Genomic DNA, 20235 nt, shown 5'->3' with positions numbered 1-20235 from the left:
GAAGTGTACAGAACTCTCATTCTTTCATCCCATGGTCTGAAAAATAGTCACCTCTGAAACGTTAGCCTGAATTCTAAGCACAGTTTATTGTTTTGTTTCAATTAGGCATAGGCAAAATGCTCATTATGCTTGCATAATCTCAGGTAATTTCCAGTATTTTGTGTTACACCTGTTAGGCAAAATTCCTGAGATTATACTACATGCCATATTGTGCAATTTCAAGTCAGTTCAGCTAAAAATCCTATTGAGGGAGCACAGGAACAAAGCAAACAAACAGAACTCAAGTGGCTGTTGTTTCCAACACTTGTTTTATTTTATTTTTACTGCAAATGTGCCCTTGTTTCCAAAGTTGATGCAAGAATGCATTTTGCACCAAAATATGGCACTAAAGGCCAGGTTTGCTTTAGACGCTACTTCATATAATTTTTTGTATTTTCTTTCATTTTGCAAAATTATGCAAAAGGAAATTAATATGAATTTCGCACACTTCTAGGTTCAATTTGAGGATAGCTTTTTTAGCATGTGACTGATCCTATAACAGCTGTACCTCACTTTCTCTACCTCTGCACTAAGCTATCAAGTCATCTTGTGATCTCTGTAAAGGTCCATGTCAACCTGCCTGGGTCTGGCACAACCACGCTTCACAGCACTGCACACAAACACTTAGTACTGGTCTCGCTAAAGAACCATGAGCGATCCTCGGCCCTTTATTTATTCCAGTCGTCTGAGCCAGGCCTCTTCGGTAAACGTGTGCTACATTGTAATGTAGTGGCCATGTGGCACTCTACAATCTCTTCGTTTTTCAGTTCCCCTGTGATTTTGCAGAACTTTGATGATTTTACTATATTAAACGATTCCTTTATTGAAGTAGTCTTTGCTAGTTCTCTTCCAGTTCTTCTCATAGATTTCAGAGCAAATGGTACTATGTATGCTAGAATGCTATCATATATTACAAAGTTGTATATGTAGCAACTAATGTGACTTCTACTTTGATTTTCTTGTGATGTTCACCTGGAAATGGTATGAAATGGTAGGAGTACTTGGAAATGGTGTGTAATGCCTTCTGACCATATTTTGATGTATATACATGATGTTTATAAATGGAAAAGGAATTTGTCAGGTGACTCTACAACACAAATTGGCTTAGAGCCAAAATAGTTTTTAAGAACGCTGATTGGAGTGTCTGCATAAACATTTGCAGTAGGAAAGACTAAATGTTCCTCTGTCAATATTGGACAAGAGTTGAGAGCCTACTGAATATCTGATTATCATAGTGCCAGTGAAAGGAACGTCAACATTTTAGCGGTGCCACAGTCAGAGGTATAACTTTACATTCTTTCTGTAGATTATCCACTTTATTGTCTCACCCACAGAAATTGGTGCGGTTAGTTTATAAGTAACAAAGGTTCCAGGTACAAAAAGTCCCAGGTCTAGCCTGCGAGGCTATAGATCTGGATTTAAATCTTAAAAGTCACTGAACAAAACAGCTACAAAAGTTGTGTAAAGTGCAAGCCGGAGGTGTCCTGGATATATGGGTCTGCTCTGCAGCTCCCTTCCTGGGTGGTCGGTTAATGAATAGTGGGGTAGGTTTGACCTAGCAGCAGCGCCTCTCTTCTGCCGCTCTCTGGGATCAATAGTCTCTGCAAGTGGGACGCTCCACTTTTATTTCGTAAAGTCCTTTGCACACCCTTTATGCTACTCGGCTCAGATGGAATTTCAGCAGCCAGCACCCTTCCTGAGGCTGCCTTTTACACATGATAAATAAGGTCTTGTTACTTCCCTCTTTCCAAAACTTGGCAAATGCTCCCTTAAGAGTAAGGAAGTCCCTAGTGGTGAGAGGAGGGCAGTGATCAGGGAGGAGCAGTCTGCACAGTGGGGAATGGGTTGCAAGACCCACACGTGTGTATACTATTTCACTGAAGATGCAACTACAACAGAATTTCCTCCTCACCAAGATTATGGTGCATCTGCTCGATGTCAATTCGAGCGGACCATGGTTTAACAACAGTGGAGACTATTCTGCCTCCGCCATGGTCAAAATCCTCCTATGGCCCGATGGATTAAGGGCTGTCAGAAGCTGGTCTATGTGTCCACCCAAATAGCTGTTTTTCGATGCCTGTCACCATCACTGAACACTGAACACAGAAAACTTACATGGTAAGCTGGAAATTGTTTTTTATTTTCAAATAGAAAAGACCACAATGTAAACTTGACATACAGTTCCGTCATGTTTGACGGAACTATCCAGCAAAGTTATAATGCATTGATAGGAATTGCTGTGACAGCAGTTGTTGTTAATACTCAAAATGTTTGGTCGGCCACTGGACATTTAAAAATTTGTCAGCCAGCACCTCCGTCAGGGTGACAGAGTAATTTACTCCATCGCCCTGGCAGAGGACGGGCTCCTTACTAAATAATAAATCAGGCCCAAGTGTGTTGTTATAGGAGCGCTTCATGCCTGTATCACAATTGAAGGCCAACCCCTAATAAAGGTCACTGAATTCTTGCTAATGCTTGATGGAGTTACGGTGTTCGATACACTTGATTTTCACAGTGCGTACCATCAAATCAAATTATTTAAAGCCTCTAGACCACTTATCATGTTTATGACACCATTACAAGTGTTTCAGTTTATGAGGATGCCATTTGGACTTGCATAAGCGATGTATCACCTCTTTAGAGACATGGAAGCCAACATTGGGTAGCCTATATATTTTTAAGAACTTGTTAATCTTCCTTTATCTTCTTCCAGATACTTTATTTACTCATGTAGAACACACCTACCAGTTCAGGTCTCTTTATGAATGGAAACAGCTTGATATTGGAGCAGCCTGCTTCTGTGGACAAGATTTCTTCATGTATCAACTGTGCATTTGCAGTACTTTTTCATACATTCTTGGGTGTATTTTTTGATGCAAACATGTAGTAAACTATGTACATTTTCTGTGTGTAATAAATACAGGTGGTGGCTGGAACGCGCTATGAAATCAAATATACATTCAGAGATACTGATTGCCCCAAGAGTAAATTCAAAGAAGTGCATCCGGGTTGCAAGCCACTGGAAGTAAGTTGATTCCCCAGAGCTCATGTAAAGACATATTGTGGTATGAAGAACATCATCTTCACACATTTAAAAACCACACCCTCGAAAAACTAGAAATATTGCTCCTTTGAATGTGGAAAAACTTGCAGAAACGCAACTAGAGCAATTAGCAGGTTGACACAAGTAATGGGTAACATAGATACTGAGTGATGGTATTACAGCAATGTACAGATGTACAAACCCATTTGGGGTCGCAAACCATGTGATTCATAAACTCAAAGGATCTGCAATGACAAATGGCTCCTTGGTATGCATTGAACCCATACCGAGCTGCAATTAGGCAAACATGTGACCAGGGTGACTTCCTTAGTTCAGCATGGTGTGTATCAAAGGGTAGAACAGTTGGCAACTACTCAAAAGGATGTGGTAACTGGTTCACAATGGAGAAACCATCCCCTTGAACACCTTCCCCTTTGGGAGCCATGTTTGGTAACCGCAGGGTGTGCAGGCAGTGGCAAATGAGACCACTGGAAGATCGTGGCTATGATTTCCCAAATGGACAGCATGGATTCCTTTAAGGAACATCGGTTATTTTAAAAAAAAAAACCACTTAGGTCTCCTGTGATCCTAAGTTTCTGCCATTGGTTTGATACATCCGTCCAGTCTAGTGAACAGCAGTGTTCGATGCTTTTCCAATCCTTGAGAAACATTTGTGATGCTAAAAGCCAGAGCAAAACAATTGTCAGCAGTGGTTACATCAAGGACAACCTAGTTTATATTGAGGAGTTGAGTTTCGAATTAAAAAACATTGCTCTTCAATTATACGTTGCAAATTATTTGAATGCTAATCAGTACGCATCCCATAGAGGGTGCTTCGAGCCACTACAAAGGACTAAGGCCTGCAATAAGTTTCCATCTATCTGATAAGAGCATGCTTAGCAGAGCAGTGGAATTCATACAAGCCTTATGATTATTCAAACAATGTTTGACCTGTCCATTCTGATTACCCTCGCCTTGTGTACATCTTTCAGTGGTGGGGAAACGTCTTTTCTAGTTTACAGTCGTCTTGGTTAATATTGACTAAGAGGCCAAAGAGAGGTCACAGATGAAAGTTTGGAGAAGATCACCCAGATGAATCCAGGTAGCAGAAACACACCCACTTGGCAGATATTTGGTCCAAAATGAGTCATTGTTGTTGCAGAAGTAAGTTAAACATTTGCCAAGGATCCAGAGAGATTGAATGGCATAGCAGGTTGACAGATTAATGATGGAGTAAGAGCAATTCTTTTTTAGAGGCATTGGGGGCCCAGATATTCTAGCCAAAAGTGCAATCACTTGTGTTCATCGAAGATGTGGTAATGGAAACGGCATGCAACCTTTTTCCACTGCATACTCTTGGTTTTAGACAGTGGAGATGATCTGTGAATTATTTGTTAATTTCATTATTGGCCAATTGGACTGTATGTTTAGTGGTGAGGGGGTTATCAAATGCAGGCGTAGTATGGTGTACCAGTAGAAGACTCAAGGAAGACAAACTTGAAAGAATTAATCAGTCTAGCTGATACTAGGGTCACATGCCAAAATGGGGGTGTTCATTTCAGAAATGGACATTGCAAGGTTGTGTAGTTCACAAGGAATATTGAGGTTAATAATAAAATGATTTGACCAAGAAAGGGCCACATGGTTGTGGAAATGGAGGATGGTATTTGGGAGACCAGGAGATGCAGGATAGGTTTCTCCTTGTCTGTAAGTTGATCCAATCTGAGACTATACATCTATTCAGCGACTTCAATAGCATATTTGTTGGCTGGACCGACACCCAAGATGCTCATATCACTGAAAAGGAAGGAGAGTTTTGAGGCGCACATCAGTTGGTAGGCTAGCACACTGAAAAGAAGAGGAAAAACATTTGAAGGCCAAGAATTTACAGAACTCACATAGTGGACCATTTATTTGTTGGTGACAGAGTTTGAAAATTTTATTTGTTTGATAGTGTAGATGCACTGTTCTTGACGTGCCCAGTTTACAGCAGTTGATTGACCAACTTAATGTAAGGACAGCAAATTTGAGGGTAGATAGAAACCAAAGAGATGGACATGGCCATTCCCCATGTCCAGGCGGGTCCTCAGCTGAGGCCTGAACAAACTGTTCAGTTTTCATTAGTGTCATAAAGGGAAGGTGATTGGATGAATCCATCAGACTTGAGATAGAGCTATTCCAAATTTTGGGACTTTGCGTCCACAGGAAATGTTTTAGAGCTTGAATATTTGTTGTTGGATCAGATGTAATGTGGTATGTTGTGCGTTGCCAGTTTCTGCAAGCACTGGGAGTGTTCACCCAAGTAGGTCTTCTGCACAGTGCAGAGGGTTTTAAATGTGTTCCTTCTCCACACAGAGGAGAGTCACTCTATATACTCACATTTCCACACTGTAGAGCAGTGGTTCTTAACCTGGAGTCCGCGACCTCTGCTCAGAGGTTGGTGACGGAGCAATTAGGTAATATTAGTACATTAATACATATGCATACATATAAGAGCGAAATTGAACATTTTAATACGCTCTGTAGTTGATGTCCCTCCCCCCTGATTGAGTGCATATGCATAGCCTCTGGCTCTTATAATACATCAAACAGGATATCAATCACATTTTGACAGAATGCCGTGCCCTTAAACCCTAAATAAGGACCTAAGTTTCAAAGGATCCAAACTTCCCATTACATTTTTTTTTTAGATTTTTGTATTTTGTTTGCAAAATAAATAAACCATTTAATAATTTGTATAGTTGTTCGATCTGTTTTTGTATTTTTTCCGTACTATTTTGAAACTCAAATCATAGAAATTGCTCAGTCGTAGGTCACCGACTTCCAGTGGTGTTTCAGTCAGGGTCCACAGAAGTCAAAAGGTTAAGGACAGGTGCTTTAGGGTTAAGTACTGCTGGAAGCTTGCCTCTGAAGTCTATGTGGTGGAGTTATGTGTGCTGCTGCTATGGTTTGGCCAAGGAGCAGCTCTCAGCAGGTTATGTGCAGCATGAAGACTTCCAAAGCACAGATGTCTCCCAAATAATATGTTTGCCTAATAAGAATAATCTGGGGAAAAACAGGTCCCCACAGTGTTGATGTGTGGATGTTATCTAAAAGCCAGAATTGGAGAAGAACTTGATTTCCTGTAGTAATTAAGCAGACTCAGGTTTTTCATATTCTATTCTATTCTGTACTGCACTTGCCTCCAGGGGTAGAGCAGTACACTGTGTAGGACGTGTGGCTGGAAGGATATTGGGCCATATGTACTAGAGCATTTTCCCATAGACACTGAATAGTTAAAACCCTCTGATACATCTGGTTGATTGTCTTTGTTGTGATCCTGTATGGCCATTTTTCCATGTTGTGAGTTAGGGCCACAGAGGTGCGGTTATTCTGTTATGGGACACAGCGCTAAGCAGTGTGATAGATGTAGGAGGGTGAGATATAGGTGTGCAGTTTACAGATTTTTGTAAGCTGGCAGCTTTGAGCAGCTCCGCAGATTTTTTTTTGGTGTTTCTAATGTTCATAGTGCACTTAGCTGGTTACAGCACTGGGTTGTCCATTCTGAGATATTTTGTTTAAGGTTCATGGTCCTGAGCATGCATAGATTTGTGGGACAACTGGTGATGAGATCTGCGGGGATGGACTTTGTTATTATCATCCCAAGTGTGACTGTCATTGGGAGATGCAGAGAATTGGCTATATATGTAGCTAGTTGGGATCTGCAGTTCCGGGCTAAATTAGAGTGCTCTGTTGGCCAGCGGAATGTGGTTGCTCCCTTTAGTAATTCCACACCTGTTGAAATGGAAATGGTTGATTTATTGCTGTAGACTAAACGTGGGCGTAGTGCTCCGCTCCGCCCGCGGAGTGTGCGTAGTGCTGCCTACTTTGCGGTCCGCAAAGTAGGTGGCGCAGGCAGACTACGCACACGCCACGGCGGAGCAGAGTTGCCTGAAACCCGCCTCCCGCCCGCCCTCATTTTAAAATTACTTACAACGTTAAAAGTAAAGAATTACTGACCTGAACTGCGACGTCCCAGGGCTCCCTCTTCCTGCTTCCTTGCTTACTTTTTCCTCACAAATGCGCATGCACGGGCATCCTCGCATGCCCATTTGTGAGGAAGAAGTTAGCGAGGAAGCAGGAAGAAGGAGCCCCGGGACGCCGCAGCTCAGGTAAGTAATTTTCTTTACTTTTAACGTTGTAAGTAATTTTAAAAGGGGGCGGGAGGGAGGCGGCGGCACGTAGTGGGGCTACGCGGAGTGTGCGGGTGTGCGTAGATTTGGCCCCACTCCGTGATGCTCCGCGTTGCCCCACTACGCCCACTACGCCCAGGGTTACTGTAGACTAGTACACTACTGAGTAAGCAGTAAAGGGAATTATTAGACAGGCTATATGAACTACAACTGACTGTCTGACTGCTGAGTGTTATGATATTGGTTTAGTTATAAATGGTATTGTGATTTCATTATATAGCGCTTACTACCCCTGACGAGGCATTGTTGTGCTTTACACTGGTCAGCAACATGCTGCAGGTCCCAGGATTAGTGTTTCTTTGTAGTTATTGTTGGTAATTTGATAAGTCTTGTGCTCTACCAAAGCCATTCCATGCAATTTCTCCAGTTTCTATGTGGTATATCACATGAGTAGGATAATAGGTGTGATATTTAGTGGGAGAGGGGAATGGGAATTTCATGTATTAGTTGGCGATATTAATAGATGAGCTACAGGAGATGAGGTATTATTAGGGTGCCGGAGTATGACTTTTAAAAAAGAGGTTGTGATCTTTTATATACCGTGTGGGCAATTTGCCAAGGTACAATAATATGGATTATGCCAACATGCATTTGAATTAGAGTAGGCTGTGCTCAGAGACAGGAGGCATGCAGAGGATGGAAATGTAGGAGAGGGTCATTAAAGGAAAAAGAAGAGTTGACAATCGGAGGTTTTAAGTCAATGTTTGTTTTTCATATAGGGATTTTAGGAATATTGTGGAGGATTTTTGAGAAAGCATGCAAGAACTGTGAAAAGAAACAACATTATTTACATGTGTTACAATACCACTGTATGCCAAGGGAACCCTAGTGTTCACACACACCATCACCACTCACCGGGTGAATACAGTTCAATAAATATGGTGTCATTTTCCCAGAAAACCGATTGACGAAACCACAAAACAGGAATGTTGTACTTTAAATGTTTGTGCTTGAGATGCTCTTCCCCTTTCCTTCTGGTGATCAGGGATGGATGAAGGATAATAGTGTGGTTTAGTTCTGTAAAAATAATGCATCTCAGGGCATGTAGCATTAGGCTGTCTCTAGTCTGAAGCACCTGCAACAATCAAATTTGAGATTCTTCATCTGGCTTCATTTAACATTCCTGTAGCAGTAATAGTACACAGAAGGAAAGGCCCTAAAGAAACCAGGTCACCACTGCAGCCCTGCCCTTCACAATTCCCATCTCTCAAACCTGCAGTTCTCAGGAAGTAATCAGCAGTCCATCCCAATGAGACCCTCTTTGAATTTCGAAGGGGAGCCCTGTCTCCATTCCTTCCCAATCCCTCATCAGGTAAGCCATAAGAATGGAGGCATTGATGTTCTGTATGTGGAAAATCGATATCTGTCTACCAGTATTGCAGCTGTCACAACATTGTAAGAATCTGACACATGTTCTGCTCTCTTCATTTCCAAGCCTAACTGTGCATGATGACTTTATTTCCCCAATAATTTTCCTAATTTATGTTCACAGGACCATGGTCGTTGCACAGCTACCGTGCATGTCGCGCTCAATGGTTCAATTGCTAGTTTCGAAGAAGGCTGCGTGCTGGCACCCCCAAGTAAGAACCTCTAATCACAAGTCCATCAGATCATAATTAAACCACAACTAAATCCTGGTGACCTCTACCTTTCCTATACATTTAGAACCTGACTAATTGCAAAATAATAAAATGTGGGTGTGAAATGTGTCTTCTTTGGGCATGGAACCTCTCCATAGTTCATGTCTACTGCAGTTTTTGAAGTTTGAAACGTTTACAAAGCTTGTTGTTGCCCGTGCAATGTTTTGTTGTGCTCTACAAGATCATTTTCATTGCGTGGCAAAATAATGTCATTGTAATTGGTATGAGATGTGCCAGAAAATGTATACAGTCTTTTTCTCTGCAGGTCTACATATTGCAAATATTTGTGTATGCATTGGGAATTGCGCAGGAGAAAACCACTAAAGGATCTGGTGAATAAAACATTTTTGCTGTTGCAAAGTTTTCAAAATCACAGTCTTTGCTACCACAAACAAATGCAAGTTGCAATGTGTGAAGAGCGGGGAACAACCTTTACAACGCAACTTTTACAACGCACTACCATTACAACAAAACTGTTACAACGCAAATGCATTGACAACGCATGCCATTACAACGCAAGTCTTTACATCGACTTGCACTAGATGGCATGCTAACATTAAAAATAGTGTAGTTTACTATCCAAACACCTTCCCTACTGTTACGTGGACTGGAGTTAGAATAGTAAATTACACTTTTTTAATGTTAGCACGCCATGTAGTGCAAGTCGATGTAAAGACTTGCGTTGTAAAGACTTGCGTTGTCACTGCATTTGCGTTGTAAAAATTTTGTTGTAACAGCATGCGTTGTAAAAGCATGCGTTGTAACATCATACATCCGTGAAGAGCGCATTGCTAACCAGAAACCAATCTCTGACTTGCAAATTGGCTTCGCAACTGATTGCGATTTGGAAGACAGGAGGAGTGTGAAAGGTGTACCCCCGCTCCTACTGAATTGCAATGGAAGGTATAAATAGTTTGCGATCACAATTGTGATTACCATTAATCTTATACTGACACCTTAATGCAATGTGAATATAAAGGCTAGATTTCCCTGATGGCCTAAGCCCTGAGCCGATGGGGGGGGGGGGCCCATGTTCTATTCCTGGACTCTGGAAGAGCCTGCTGGTGCTTTGCTGCTTGGGCTAGGGCTGCCTTTTGGGTACTCTATAGGGCTTTGCAATCGAACATAGGGGGTAAGCCTTGTCTTTCTGCACTCCCTTGGGGCACATTTTGTCAGTAAAAACACACTTCTCACCAAAAAGACACTGCTAAAGGGGGCCTGCAGGGACTGCAAAATGGGTACGCCCCCACCCTTGTGCTTGCCACCTGTTACAAAACATTATGGACCCATCTGCGTCAATGATTCAAGGCTCCAGTGGTGAGCCCACAAAATTGAGACCGTGGCATATTGGTGAATTGGTAGTTTACAGTAGGCATCACACCTAAAAATCTGCTCCTGCAACCCCGCCTATGCGTTCTCAGGTGGGTGGGGATCTACTCTTTCTTCTGCGCAGACGTATTGTGAAAATTGCTCGTCAATATTTAAACCAATTGCATTGCGTGCCTGAGGCACTGCAAAGCACGCTGGGGCAACATCAAAATCACCATCCACAAGGCAGCCTACTGTAGTCCTGTAAAAGTCACTCATTGGTTGAGATTGACAGCTTGACCTGACATTACCATTTTTACTAATATGTGTCTTTTCCCTGCGGAAGCAGGGCTTGACTTGCAGCTAAAATCACACTATGTTGTGGTGAAGAGCACACCATCTTCCAGACTGGTTGGCCTGGAGTCATTAAATACTTATAGGGCTGGAGCGGGACCACCTGGGACTTTATGTACTTCATAACTTTCCCCTCAGAGCACCTTAGTACTAGGTGATTAATTTCTAATATCAGGTGGCTACTGAGCCCACTTAGAGAAATGTTGTAATGAGGGAAAAAAATAATAAGGAATCTGGCCTACCTTTCCAATCCAGACATGTACAGAAAACGGCAGACACCGAGTCACAGCAAGAAGGTCTTGGTGCACAGTGTACCCAGACAAATTGGAAACTCTAAACATAAACTTTCTACTTAATGCAGAAGAGTCTTTCCTCCATCGACAGCAAAATAGGAGATATTAATTTTTGAAGATTTAAATGGAAATAGTGCTGAAAAGAACTAAGCACCAATGATAGTCTAGGAGACCGGGAGACTAGGACCTAAATGCAATTTCATGCTGACCACAATGGAGCCTTTTGAAGCTAGTTGTGTCCCTGTAGCCATACAGGTGGCCAGCAAACAAATTCTTCAAGTCTATTTCTTTGTCTTGGGGCAAGAAGAAGCAGGTTCAGTCCTTCAGGTCTCCTCTCGGGTCACAGACACCAGGTCCAGTCATTTTCTGATCTTCTTCAGGTCCGGAAAGTATTTTGGTTTGTACTAGCCAGTGGGTGTAAATGACTATTGGTCACTTTCTAATCAATGGGGGAAACATTTTAATGGGAAAGCCTATCCAATTTCATTGCACATCCTGTTTGCCTTACTGCAGACTAGTCCAGAGTGCACTATTCTAAGGGAAATCCAAGATGGCACAGGTCTTCTGCCCTTGAAGGGAGGATGAGTGGCAGTCAGGGGCGTGTTTGGGAAAATGAACAGTCCATCCTTTCTGAGGTACCCCAAACTGTATCTGGGACCAGCACCTCCTACTACTAGGCTGTTGCCCAATTGGCTAGCTTAGGCCTAAAGAACAAAAACTGTTCCTTAAGTCTCAGCTTACACTAAACTGTGAATTGGTAGGCTTCACTTCTTTTTCTTTCAAGTTAATGAAGTTCCTGGAAATTCCCTAGCTGTCCCTCCTGAGCTGATATGTTTCTCATTGTCTACCCTCGGTCCATCCTGTCAACAGACTTAAGCCGTTGTCTTTGCTCTGGGAGCAGTTTTCATACCTTTACCCATTAAGATCAAGCATGGGACAGACCAAGTGCTGTCAGGCTTAGGCAAATTATTTTCCAGGCGTATCAGACAAGGAATTTGTAGCTTTGTAAAAGTTATTTTCCTAAATATGTATAAAAAAACTAACTCCACCCTAAGATTCTATTTTTAACAAATATTATAAATATTGGTTGAATTATTTTTCTAGCTGGTTCCAAACCCTAGTTAGCAGAATTGCTAATTTAATATGTGCTTTAGTTTTCCTCATAGGACATCTAGAGCCCTCCACAGTGAAAATAGCTTTAGAGGGATTGCCACTTTAGGTTCATGCCAATATTACATTTCTATGTGATCTGTTATTTAATACAATGCGCCCTTCCTTGTGGGCTACTAAGCCTACACAGGGGTGACTATTAATATTTAAAAGGACCATTTTCCCCCTGTCAAACAAGTTATTTTGACAGGCTGACCTGCAGGTTTAAACTGCAGCAGTCAGGTTAGATCAGTAGACCTGAAGCAATATTTTCCTTGTCACACTAATGAACGGCACAATAAGTGCTGCAGCACACAAGTGACATTTAACTTTCCATGCAAATCGTGTAGTCTTTATGCCATATAATATGGCCGTACATTAGAGTTAAATATGCCAATTGGGGTTAGCCATTTTTTATGTTTTAGGGGTTAGAGGACATACAGTGGGCACTGGACAGCAGTGCCCCATTATGTAGAATCTAAAAAACAGCAATAAAATGCAAGAACATTTCTCAAATGTTAGATGGGTATATGGATGGGTAGAAATCTAACCCTTTCACTGCTGTGCAGTTCGCGCAGGTAGGTGTCAGCGCTTTTCTTTAAAAATACTATTTTGGTTTCTTTGTGCACTTCCAGACCCCATTTGGGGAGCACAGAGCACACTGTGGCTATTGGGCTCAAACCGTGATAGTTAAGGACATTTTTCAATTTTGTCCTGAGGTCTGTCCTACTATGCATATTCAACAGGCCAAGTACAACCCTTTCTGCGCTTGAATCTCCGAGGATAGCAAGGGTGAGAAGCTCCAGGCTTCTCTTAGTGGTAGGATGGTGCACAAACTCAATAATCAACCAACCAACGCAATAACTTAAATGTCAGGCAAGTGTTTGTCTTTAAAGAAAATTAATTGGCTTGTAATCACACAGCACTAAATATGATAACATTCTATCCAGGACTGTGATCCTGGTTATGATTCTTCTTTGTGGCACTGCACAAACTCATTTCTCTCATGCTAGTACCCTTTTGATATTTTGTCCCCTCCTAGCATTAAGGGCAATGACATGCATCATGTTCAGATGTAGCGCTAATTAACTACCAAGTCAAATGTGCACCCTGTTCATGTTTCTCATGGTAAGGTTCTCACCACTGGTGGTATAGTGGATATTGTGTTTAGCTTCTAACGCTCCTCCAAACCAGATCTGGTGGCCATCCTCCACGTGTGTATTTGCGCCCCAAAGAGGAGACAGGTGCTATGTGGATTTGTTCTGATGCTGAAAAAAACAAAAACTTTCCTGGCTCCTTGCAGGCATTTTATGGCACTTGGAAGTTGTCATAGTTCCCTGGCTTGGCTCATAAGTAGATTCCAGGCCTTTTCCTCACTACTGTGCACATTAATTACGCTGCTGGCTAGCAAGAGGATCAAAACCCTTCCCATTCAATAGAGCCTTTTGACAGCAAATGGGCTTGTTTTTGTGAACGAAAGGGGTGAGGAAAAAATCTGTATATGCTTATTAGCTCCTAACACTGAACCTCACCTCAGAGGGTTCACTTACACAGAAAGAAAGGAGCACTGCCAGATCTCTGGAGCAAATCACAACATTGACTGGATTCCCTGGGGCCCCTTCCAGAACTGTCCCCAAAAGTACAACAACACTTGGCTTTTTGTTGGATGAAACCTCAGGTGGGGAAGGTGGCGTCCACTTGCTTTGATGTGCTGAAGTGAGTGAGAAATATTATTTGGGTGATTACCCACTCGACACAAAGAAGGGTGATTCTAGCTCAAATACTCTCAAGAGTAGAATATGGCAACATTCTGTTTTTAGGAAATGACAAGGGTTCCATCCGCCATTTAGAGGTAGGGCAGAATGCTGCTTCTAGACTCTTGTACTGGCTCCCGAAACATGCTTCGGCATGGCACCTCCTAAATGAGCTCCATTGGCTCGCTGTTGAAAAGAGACAGGACCCACACAGGTCCCGCTTAGCAAAAGTACCTTAAATCTTGGTTGCAAGCACAAGATGCAGGGTGCAACTATGCGATGTGTGGTGATGCTCGCGCAGTTGGGATGTTGCACCAGATTTCTCCATACAACTGTAGTGATGGGTCAGTTCCTTGAGCGAAGCGCTGATTCCAAAGTGCGGCGGTTCCGAGTGTGATGCGCTTGGTTGTTTCACTCTATAGAGGAGATGCGTCGATCTTCTCCACACAGTGGCAGGGATGCGGTGATTCTAAAGCAGTGGTTCAGGAGTCAATGCAGCGGTCCCAAGTGTGATGCGCTGACCTGGTCCCTGCAAAAGCAATGATGCGTCAATCCTGATTTCGCAGCAAGAGATATGTTGGTTCAGATCAGCACAAAGTTGTAGATGTGTGGGTTCTGGCAGATGCAGCACTTTATACTCACTTCCAAGAGACCTTGACTAGGTTGGCTCCACCTGGCACAGCACAACTTACAGAATGCAAAGTCCAGGTGCTGTTCTGAAGGTTGGGGTGAAATCTTTGATATCCCTATGAATTCAGAAACCTAGAGGAAGTTGGTAGTGTCAGAGGGCCAGTACTTATACCCAGTTGGGCCTTTGAAGTGGGAAGACTTCAAAGAGATGCTTTTGAAGTGCACAAGACACTGCCTTTCCTGTCCTGGCTCCAGACTCACTACAGGGCGGGGGATGCCACCCTTTGTGTGGGGACAGGAAACAGCCCTTGCAGGTGTACGTGTCAGCTCCTCCCTTTATCCAGTTCAGAATGAACCATCAGTATGCAGATGGCTACTTAGTCACATCTACCCTTTCTTTGTGTGGCGTTCTAGATGGTATGCAGAAATACATCTGTCTCCCTACCCAGACGTGTATTCCAGAGACAGACAGAAGGCACCAAATGGTACAATAAGAAAATGGAAACCTTCTAAAAGTGGCATTTTCAGAATTGCAATTTAAAACTCAACTTCACCATACGTGTGTTTTTAAATTGTGATTCCAGAGACACCAAATTTGGGGGTCCCATCTCTTCCCAATTGGAAATGACTCATAAAATGTAATAAGGCAGTCCTAATATTATCATATGGGAGAGATAGGCCTTGCAGTAGTGAAAAGCTAATTCAAGAGTATTTCACTACCAGGGCATGTAAAACTTTAAAGTATATATCCTACTTTTTAAATACCTTGCACCCTGTCCATGGGCTGTCAAGGGCCTACCTTAAGGGTGACCTATATGTAATAAAAAGGTAGGTTTGGGCCTGGCAAGTAGGTTAATTTGCCAAGACATTGGGAAAAGATGGATCGGCCGGAGACGCGTTAGAAGGGTACGCGGAAGGTTGCAGATGAGTACCTTAATACAGGACTTAATGGTCAGTGACGAATTGACACTACAGAACATGTGATCTTCATGAATTACTGAGCCCTGATCATGTCCACATTGGACAAAATGTTTTGGCTGGATTGATTTAATGATGTTTTCGGGATGAAATAATGGATTAAAAAATAAACAAAGAATTTGGAATTACAAAAAGACTCCCTTCGGACTTCCTTTGAATGGAAATGTGAAATGAACTATTAATAAGCATCTTGCTTGTGAAGGATTAATGAACGATGTGTTCCTTTTTGCATAGGTTGTAGCTTTGTTGTAAGTGGCCCAGTGGCGGTGGGACCACAGAAAGTAGAGCGTGGTGGGAGCTAAGTGATAAATTGCCCTGAGTACACACCAGTGTGCACATTGTTTAGCCCTCACCGCCAGTGAGTTGTATAATTAATTTGCCAGGTCGACATGGCAGTTTAGAACTGCACACACAAGCTCTGCAGTGGCAGGTCTTAGACATGATTAACGTGCTACTTAAGTGGGTTGCACGATCAGTGCTGCAGGCCCACTAGTAGCTTTCAATATACAGGTCCTGGGCGCATGTAGTGCACTTTACTAGGGACTCATGAGTAAATTAAATATGCCAGTTGTGGCTAAGCCAAAGTTACCATGTTTTAAGTAAAGAGTACATACACTTTAGCGCTGGTTAGTAGTGGTTAAGTGCTCAGATTCCTAAAGCCAGCAAAAATTAAGTCAGCAAAACAGTAAAACAGGAGTTCTAAAGGCAAAAAGTAAGGGGAAACCATGCCAAGGATGCTAGGTTTAACAGTTGTTAATCTAAATGGAATTATTTTTCATGGTCAGTATTTAGACTTTTGGAATGTGGCCAGTTCTCCTGGACCTCTTTTGAACATCCCTGCTTTTGCACTAAGGTTTGACACTTCTAATTTCTCATCTCTGTTTTAAAGCCAAGGTTTGGGAAGTTCACATAGTTGCTATTAGTAGGGCACCAACAGTTTACTGATTCCAGGACTCAGTGCCAGAGAGGTTGTACTACTAAATATGATAACAACTGTATTGAGATACAAGAATATTGAGTACAGATTATCAAGGGACAAAATGTTCTAAAAGGTAAGTGCACATAGGGAAGCATAGATTTACAACTCCTAACTCCACATCTGCATACCTTGAGTACATAGGTACATTCATGTGTAGTTAGGGACAGAAAGCCTAGACTTACTTACCTGTCTGTATTTTGTTTGTCCTCGTTATTCTGTCCCATCTATATTTAGGGTACACACCTACCAGATAAAAGTCTGAAGTTCTCGAAGAGCAAGTTGAAGGTCTAATTACAGGCCACAACTAAGAAATAAGTATTTAGTTCTCTTCAGAAATTGATATTGTCTGTTTCAAATCTTAAGTGCATACGAAAGATGTTCCACATTGTAGAGATTTGCACATGTAGAATGGTGGTTCTAGATTGTGTGCATGTGTGAGGCCTGTAAGCGAAAAGGTTGTAACTGAATTAACGTATTTATGTGTATTTAAATAATCTATAATTATATATTATAATTTAACTGAATGGTTAATTGTCCATAAAAGAGGTTAAGCAACAAATAAACTTACCAAATGAGCATAATGCAACAGAAAATGTTGCAATAATTCCAGACTCTGATCACGCACTGAATGTTACATGTATATGAAGGGTTTGCATAATAGTGGAACAAGGCCAAACTAAAATGATTTGTAGGACTATTGTGTGTCTTTGAGAATCAAATGTTGGTTTCCTAAACATCGTTTGCAGCACACAACAAATCTCTCATTTAAAGGAGCCATTCTGTGAATGATGGCACAATATGTCTCAAATTCCAGGCTTACATTATCAAATGGAGGAACATTCTGGAATGCCTGTTGTTGATAACTGATCGAGATACCAAACTAGGGAAAGAGGACACACTTCTTCTATACGCAGGAAAATCCCTTTATATGTGGGCTTCTTGTGTGTGGAGTCGATTGGCCAAAGTTGTAATGAACAGATTTCCTGACAGTGCGTTTCCTCTGAAAGGCTGCTAGGGTTAGGGCTGTCTTAGGTTAATGTCAGGAATACCTGACACTTGACTGCTACATCTGTGCCAGCCATTCAAAGCCATCTGAGATACCTCAGGCGCAGCCCATATTCAATTTCTCATTTAATATTTCATTAAGAGTGTGGTGTATACAAAGGTAGAGCCCTACCCTGGATATAAGTCACTAGATCGATAGCGACAGAATCAACCTTCATTAATATCATATTCATACCTACACCCAGAAGTAAAACATTTACTATTCTTAACGCATTCTGTAATTACATTTGGAAGTAAGTGTAAGGGGAGCTAAGAAAAGTACTAACCTTATAATGTAATAGTAGGTCAATGAAGTGGATGCAATATCGTTCCATGAAAGAGTGACCCCTCCTATCCTTTCCCCACAACTGGCTGGGCAGTAAAATTCTGTTACAATGCTCTTGTACTGCCAATTCCAGTCTTGGCATGCTCTAATGTAACTGTTAGCGGTGGCTTCCAGGTATACTAGCCCTCATTGTATTGGATTTGTTGAGGAGTCAACACTGAGGTTTACCAATAAAAACATCATTGGAATGTAAGCACCATGTCCCATTTACAACCTACCAATAGTTTTTTTCCAGATGTGTTTTAAAATGTAGTATTTGCCACTTATTCACTATATTGTTTAGGGGAGGATGTGAATGGGAGAAGATCCCCCCAAACCTTCATATGAATTGATCTTCAAATCCTATCCAATTTTGTCCAATTGTGCAACCATATTATGGTTTAAGATACCTCAAGTGAAACATTTGTCCCCAATATTCCTCAGGGAGGAATTCTCAGGCCCACCATAGAGATCGAACCCTTCAAAGTTTTTACCGCTGTTAATTATCCAGTGTGCTTCAAAATGCACAATTTTCTAAAGCAAGCTATGGCGAGAACTGGGGTATGGCCCATTTGACCAGGGCCTCACAATGACTTGTGACAGTCTTGCAGATGAGTCAGAAGGTCCTGTGGATTGTTACACCTAAAATGTGATAATTACATAGCTGGAAAGAACCACTACAAACAATGAGATCTACAACAGCTTGCAGCACACGTAGGTGAGCTCATAACGGAAGGCTTCCAGTGATGTTCGAGGAGAGTGTGCGGTGACTTTGACAGTTGAACATACTTGTGTTTAATGATCAAGTAGAGTAAATGTTGGTCTACTAACTGGCTCTTTGTTGGTTTCTGCAAAAGTGATGCCGTGCCTTGGATGCCCAACTCACATATCGATCAACAGTGAAGAGATGAAGCCAATCCTGAAAATGATCATTGGGAGTTACAATGGAAGAGGCCGAGTAAACCATTACAGAATGGAAGAAGTATTGTCAGCCACTTTACAGGTGTGCCCTTGTATATTTTCCTCTGGAGATCACTTAAGTTGTATGTCATGTGAATGTAAAAGAAGGACCATCATTAGACAGGGATTGAATGAGGAACTGGCCTAAAGTGAGGAAGAGTATAGATATTGAAGCGTCCTTCTTCTCATTCACTCAACCCACTGTCTGGAAGCTGGTGGCACCCCCAGTTGATTAGCCTAAATTTCCACCAAGGTTTATTATTTTGTTTCTGTTCTCGGATGAAATGTTTGAGTACGCTAGTATAATCTCATATAATTTCCAGCATAGCGCTTTGCACTTGTTATGAGAAATTCCTGTGTATATGTCACTACGCCACGTGTAATTTCATGTTAGTTGGGTAAAAATCCTATTGCAAGAGCACGGGCACAAAACATAACTTATTGGGAATTTGCAGCACTTCTGATTTTCGAGCCATTTTATTTTTTTACCTCAGAATGAGCCCTCACATCCAAAATGAACACAAGGACACACTTCACATTAAAATATACAGTCAAATGCCATGTGTTCATTTCATGCCATTTCACATGATTTTCAGTATTTCATCTGATATTTTGTGGAATTATGGAAAAGGAAACCACACAAATTTCACACACTCCTGGTTTCAATCTTAGGCAAGCTTCTTTGACATTTCACTAATCCTATTCCATCCCTACCATGCCTTCAACTGCACACAGCAATGACAATATCCTGATGTACTGAACTCCATACAAGATATAAAAGTACTGAGCTCCATACAAGATGTAAAAATAGTCCATTTTTTTCAAACCATGTTTTTCAAAAATGTAAACAATTAATACCTAACACATGAGGAATTATTTCATCAAATCCAACACAACACATGTTATAATGTTGCCACTTCAGAGTATTAAGAAACTAAATCAGTTTTCATAAAGCAAATAGTCAATTAATGCTACCTTTTATTAATACTCTCCACATTCAATCTTTTAACAATGGCTGTTACGGTCATTACAAGGATTCAAACATCAAGATTCCTCTTGGAAGAGGAGGGACTGGTGGCGCAAGCAAAAATTGGTCATCGTAATTAGGGTCTGGCTCAAATAGATTCCTTCAAAACATAATTAATTTAGGTGCTACAATCCCAAATTATTCAAACAATTTCCAATATGTTGTACATTTTAACATGGTTCCATATTCATATTCAAGGCAAACGTCTTTTATTGTTAAAAGGATGTCATGCTGACATTCCTTAATAAATGCTTGCATATGTCCTTATGTGAGCTAGAGCCATCTAAAAGAAGTTCACGAATAACCCTCTTATATACCATTTAATACAAACTATTAACATCCTAAATTGGGGGTGTCTAGGCAAGACATGACATAACTATTTATCAACTACTCAAGCAATGCAGCAAATCTCCTTGTTGCGCTGTGATTCATGAAAGGGAGAGGGCAGGAATGAGCCATATTTGACATTAGACCACGGAT

General features: G+C 41.5%; 1 protein-coding gene across 2 annotated transcripts in view; it reads left to right on the top strand.

The window, feature by feature from the left end:
* Positions 1 to 20235, top strand: part of LOC146785927 (uncharacterized) — a 671075-nt gene that overhangs the window by 549107 nt on the left and 101733 nt on the right. The window contains exons 8-10 of one of the 2 annotated variants that reach the window (XM_085635326.1): positions 2963 to 3064; positions 8807 to 8894; positions 18626 to 18771. In XM_085635326.1, coding sequence (XP_085491452.1) covers positions 2963 to 3064; positions 8807 to 8894; positions 18626 to 18771 — 336 coding nt within the window. The remainder of the gene's footprint in view (positions 1 to 2962; positions 3065 to 8806; positions 8895 to 18625; positions 18772 to 20235) is intronic. The other variant, XM_085635325.1, reaches the window with a different exon arrangement.

The sequence above is a fragment of the Triturus cristatus genome, chromosome 11, assembly GCF_964204655.1.
Source record: "Triturus cristatus chromosome 11, aTriCri1.1, whole genome shotgun sequence".
Taxonomy (NCBI): domain Eukaryota; kingdom Metazoa; phylum Chordata; class Amphibia; order Caudata; family Salamandridae; genus Triturus; species Triturus cristatus.
This window is presented reverse-complemented; position numbering and strand designations above follow the sequence as displayed.